Genomic DNA, 5832 nt, shown 5'->3' on the forward strand with positions numbered 1-5832 from the left:
TGGGCCATCCCCTCCCATGCGATTTACAGCCTCTGAAAATCTTCAGAAGGGTCAGCTAATCAGCCAGTTCCAACTTAAGAGCAATGAATTTTCTTTAAGAGTACATTTTATGGCATGTATGGTAACTGGGTGACTTTTTCTTTTGTTCTGGGTTTTCACAGTTTTTCTGAGACAGTCTTGGAGGCTGTTCTTGAATGGCCATTTACTGCATGAGTGAAGGCGGAGGCTCCAAGTTCGGAGCTCCTCCCAAACGCGGCAAGTCCAATTACTAAAGCTAGGTGACCAGCACTGACAATCGGAACCTTCAGAATTCCTTCCCAGGAGGCGGAGCGCGCCTGCGTGCCAGAGCCCCTTTGTTGCTCGGGCGGTGGGGTCTGGCTGCGCCTGCGCAGTGGGCGGGAGGAGACAAGTGCGCTGCGCAGCTGGCACCAGCTGGGGGCGAGCAGACCTCGAGCAGCCGCCGGCGCCACCGTTGCGACCGCCGCAGCGGAGTTCAGAGGGCCCGGAGGTGGGGGACTTCCCGCACAGTGGCTGAAATGTCGTCCACCGCGGCGTTTTACCTTCTCTCCACCCTGGGAGGGTACTTGGTAACCTCATTCTTGTTGCTCAAATACCCGACCCTGCTGCACCAGAAAAAGAAGCAGCGATTCCTGAGTAAACACATCTCTCACCGCGGAGGTGAGAGGGTCCCCCAGATGCCGAAGGCGGAGGGGAGGGAGGCTATTTTCTCCCCTGACTAGAGCCGAGGGTCCACTGGAGCTCTGCAAAAGGCTGACGGGTGGAGAGATAGGTGAGAGTTGGAGGAGGAAGGGCGTGTATGAACCAGGGACCCGGAGGTGAAGGCGGTGCGGTGTCAAAAAAAAGGTCTCCTGAGCGGAGGACGGGGGGGTCTCGAGGCAAGTGCCAGGATGGAGGGTCTCGAGCTGTGTAGCGAAAGCAGTGTCATGGATTCTCTGAAGGAGGAAGGACCAGGATAAGAATGAGGGGAAGACGGAGCCTTTCTCGGATGGGAGGGTGATCGTGAGGCACTCGAGGGGAGGGCTGTGTGGGTCTGGGGTCCCTCACAGAGGGGCACCGGGCACGGACGGCCCGGAACGGGCCTGGGGCTGAGCCAGTGGGGCGAACCTCGCGACGGGCTTGGACGACGAGCCCGGGAACTGAAGGCGTCCGTGAGCTGGACGCACGACTGCAGCCCTGATGTCTGCAGTCCCGGGGAGCCGGTCCCACTCCCACGCTCCGAGCATGCAAATGAAGGAGAGAGGGAAATCGAGGCTCAGAGCAGGGGACCTTTTCCAAGGTCACCCCTAGGGCAGGGCTGGGAAAGGAACTGGAGCATGCTATCTTCCAAAACTACAAATCAGTTCCTTCGAACTTCGCCCCATCCCCAACATGTGGATTTGCCAAAGGCTAAAAACCGGCTTAGTTTATGACAGGATGAGGTTGTGTAAAGAAAATAAAAACTCGTTTCTCTGGTAAAGTGTCTTGCAAAAAAGGAGTTTTAGATTGTCCACTCTCCAGTTTCCAAGGTAACAGCTAATCTTTGCTTTTTCTTTATTGGGTAATAATGTGTTTTCATTGTATTGAAGCCTTGATGTATAAACACGTGTAATGGCTAATTTCGATCAGTCTTAACTGTTCTTCCGAGATGAATGTGAAACTTGTTTAACATTGCTTGGCATTTATATTCTAAAACATGGTTCAGGACTATAACCTCTCTTCTAACAAAAATTGACAAGCTATTGTTAAGGTGCCATGGAGTTGGTTCTGATGCACAGTCCTCACAGTCATTTTGTTTGGCTCTTTGCTGTAGCCACTATGTCAGTCATCTCTTTGAGAATCTTCCTTTTTGTGTGTGTGTCTTTTTTTTTTGTTTTTTGTCAGCCCTCTACTTTACTAGGTATAATGCCCTTCTCTAGACACTAGTCTCTTCTGATTCATGTCCAGAGTAAGCAAGGTGAAGTCTTATTACTATCCTCCTCTTCTATAAGCATCTTGACTGTACCTCATCCAAGACAGATTTGCTTTGGCAGTTCATGGTATATTCAGTATTCTTTACAGCACCATACAAATGTGTTTTACGTTTCCTTATTCATTGGCCAGCTTTTGACTTCATATGAAGTGACTAACAATACCATGGCTCGAGTCAGGCACTCTTAAGTCTTCAAGGTGACAACTATAATATTAAGGAGGTCTTTTATAGCAGATTTTTCCAGTGCAGTAGGTAATTTAACTTCTTGACTGCTGCTTCTATGAGCATTGATTGTGGATCCAAGTAAGATTAATCCTTGACAACTTCAATATTTTCCCCAAATATTATGATGTTATTTATTGGTCCAGTTGTGCAGATTTTGTTTTCTTTATGTTAGGAATAATCCATACTGAAGGCTGTTGTTTTTAATCTTTTATTTCCTTAATCTTTGATCTTCATCAGTGTAAGCAGTTCAGGTCTTCACGTTCAGTATCATCTGCAGATCACAGGTTGTTAATCAGTCTTCTTCCTGGTACTGTTTTCTTCACACATAACTCAATTTCTTAGATTATTCAGCATACAGATTGAATAAATGGAGTGAAAAGAATGGCAAGTAAAAAGAGTTAAAATGTCACAGATATACCCAACATATTTATGTATAATTTATGAAAGTCTCTGTGTGGCACAAAGAGGTGTGGTGGGCTCCTAACTTAAAGGTTGGTAATTCAGATCCACCCATCAGTTCTGTGGAAGAAAGACCTGGCCATCTGTTTCCATAAAGATTAGAGCTAAGACAACCCCATGGAACAGTTGTTCTACTTTGTAATACATGTGATCACCAAGTCACTATGAGTTGGAATCCATTTGACTCAATGGATGTGATATGGTCTAATCTAATAAGGTGATAATGGTCAAATCTAATAAGTGACTTCAGTAATTGTCCTAGCTTCCCACTCAGAAGTTTTAAGTTGTTGTTAGGTGTTGTCAAGTCACCTGTGACTCATAGTGACCCCTATGTACAACAGCCCTATACCCTGCTCTATCATGTGCCAATCTTACAGTCTCTTGACACACCCATCCCCATTACCCCCGTCACTGAATAAATCAAGGATCTTCCTCTCTTGTGCTGTTCCTCACTCTCCCAAACATGATGTCACTCTTCAAGGACTGGTTTTGCCTTGAAACATGTCCAAAGTATGTCAGACGAAGCTTCAGAATCCTTGCCTCCAAGGAGCAGCCTGGTCTCTCTCTCTAGGACAAACCTGTTTGTTCTCTTAGCAGTCTATTCAGTATATTCAATACTCTTCCCCAGCACCACAGTGCAAAGGCATCAATTCTCCTTCTGTCATCCCTAGTCATTGTCCAGCTTTCTGACACATGACAGAGGCTATTGCAAAGACTATGGCCTGGATCAGGTACATGCCCTATTATAAAATACACTATTATTTCTTACTTTGTTTATCTGTGTTTGTATATGTGTGTGTAATTAAGCTTCAAGGATGACATATGAGTATCAATGTGTCTTTTGCCGTTAGAATCACATACCAACATTGTGTATTTCCGTTGTTTCCATGTTATTGGTTTTCACTGGTAGTAATCTTACTCTGGTGGAACCATAGTGCACGTAGGGGCAAGGTGGTAAAGCTTCATCTCACACGCTTTGGGTATGTTGCTAGGAGTGGCTATTCCTTGGGGAGGGATATCATGCTTGGAAGGGTACAGGGTTGGTAAAAAGGAGGAAGACCCTTAGCCAAATTGATTCGACACAGTGACTGCAGCAATTGTCTTCAGGACGTGAGAGTTTGTGAGAATGGCACAGAATAGTACAGTGTTCACATTTGTTGTTTATAGGGTTGCTATGGGTCATAATCAACATGATAGCCCCTAACAACAGTCTTATTCTAAGGGAGCACCAATGGCCTAGTGGTTAGGAATTGTACTTTCAACCCACATTGTGCTGAATTTGAGTCTGCCAGCTGTTCCATGGGAGAAAACTGGGCAGTCTTCTTCCATGTGATTTAAAGTCTCTGAAAACTTGCTAGAGGGTCAGCTATGAGTCAGTTCACACAAAAACAACAACATAAAGTGGAGACCATTTGTCTTGCTTATCTTTTAGGTTATTATGAAGATCAGGTGCATAAAAAACGGTCAGAAAGTTGTCAGATTGTTTAGAAATATAAGTGTGTTTATAGAAGATCTTCAGTTGTGTTTACCACTAAAACGGAGTTGATTGAGAAGCATTGAGATCATCTTATAATGTTTCCAAAGTTATAATACTTTTGCCTTTTTAAAAACTAGTTATCTAGTTTTAAACTAGTTAAAAATGGAAAATAATATTTCAAAAGTTAAATACCAAAAAACCCCAACAAAACCAACCAAACAAAAAAAGTTGAATACCGTAGGCTTTGTTCTTATATAACTTTTATTTACATAACCTTTAAAATATCCATTGTTTTCCATTATATGATGTAGTGACTTGACAGCAGTGGGTAAAATAATACTCTCTGGAAATAATCTATGTTCATTTTTTCCAATGTGCTCTATAAGTACTTATTTACTTATATTTGGAATATGCACATTTATGTCAGATACCTACTGAGGGAGCTCTGGTGGCCTATGGGTAAGAAGCTGCCCTGCAGTCCTGAAGGTTCAAATCCACCAGCTGCTCTGAGGGAGAAGGATAGGCAGTCTTCTCCAGTGCAGTTAACTGCCTCTGAATATACTCTAGAGGATCAGCTATGGGTCAGTTCTGACTCAACAGCATATAACAACAACTGAGTTAACTACAGAAACAATAGTAACAGGGAAATGATGTATTTTGATCATCCTCCCTCCTCTGTTTAAATGGACTAGTCAGTGGAATTGAACTTTATGGAAAAAGGTCTGCTTTTTAGGGTACATTGCCAAAAAATTAAAAAAGTAACACCAACTGGTCAAATCCCCACCTTCCCTCTAATCTTTCCTCTTGATCTTAAAGCAGAGTACCGTTAACTTACAAGCTGGGCATCCTGCCACTGATTGATTTGGCAAGTGATAAAGTTGAGGGTAAGGATTGTTCTCTGACAATGTCTGACTGCTTTGAGCCCTAAATGTTAGCTGGCTGTTCCAGGAAGAAATTGAGACACTAATTCAAGTCTCAAAATTGCCTCTGAAAGTCATAGTCTCCTACTGCATTCTGAAACATAACCATGGTGTGGTACATCAATTCTTGTTTATCCTTTATATTATCAGAGAATTCTTCCTCACTTGTCCCAAGTGAGGGATTTTTTTCCCCCCCCACTTGACTAGTTCATTCCTTCTGATCACTTATGAGGAGTTAAGTAATTTATAATTTATTTAATAACACTAGTTACTTTATAGGGCACTCTAGTGGTCTAGTTTGGAGGGATTTGCCAACCCAAAGGCAGGTGGTTCAAATCCATCAGCTGCTCCAAGGGAGAAAGAAGAATAATCTTCTCCTTTGCAATTTATAGCCTCTGAAAATCAGCTGGCAGGTTAGCTATGAGTCAATTCCCATTCAATGGCAATGAGTTAAACTTACTTTATGGCCTGTAGTTTGTTTTATTTTTTATTATTTGTGTGTGTGTACCGTCAAATCAGATCTGACTGGTACAGGAGGAGATTGTCCCTCCTTCTTCAGCAGAGCATCTGGTGGATTTGAACCACACACCTACGGGATTGCAGTGCAGCTTCTTGCCACTAGGCCACCAGAGCTCGCCTGTGGCCTGTAGTTTTAAAGCAGATTGTAGTACAGTAGCTATATTAAGGTGTTCAGTCTTTTTGTTACATGAACTAATATAAATTTTCACCCCTTTGAACATAGTAACAGTTCTTCAGTAGTCAAGAGAACTAAAAATGAGAAA

General features: G+C 43.2%; 1 protein-coding gene across 1 annotated transcript in view; it reads left to right on the forward strand.

Moving 5' to 3' along the window:
* Positions 1–410: 410 nt before the first annotated feature.
* GDPD1 (glycerophosphodiester phosphodiesterase domain containing 1) overlaps positions 411–5832 on the forward strand; it is a 56878-nt gene continuing 51456 nt past the window's right edge. The window contains exon 1 of the mRNA XM_006899434.1: positions 411–678. Within this exon, the coding sequence (XP_006899496.1) occupies positions 537–678 (142 nt within the window). The 5' untranslated portion in view covers positions 411–536. The remainder of the gene's footprint in view (positions 679–5832) is intronic.

Source organism: Elephantulus edwardii, unplaced genomic scaffold (assembly GCF_000299155.1).
Source record: "Elephantulus edwardii isolate Elephantulus edwardi_28Jun2011 unplaced genomic scaffold, EleEdw1.0 scaffold00257, whole genome shotgun sequence".
Classification (NCBI taxonomy): Eukaryota; Metazoa; Chordata; class Mammalia; order Macroscelidea; family Macroscelididae; genus Elephantulus; species Elephantulus edwardii.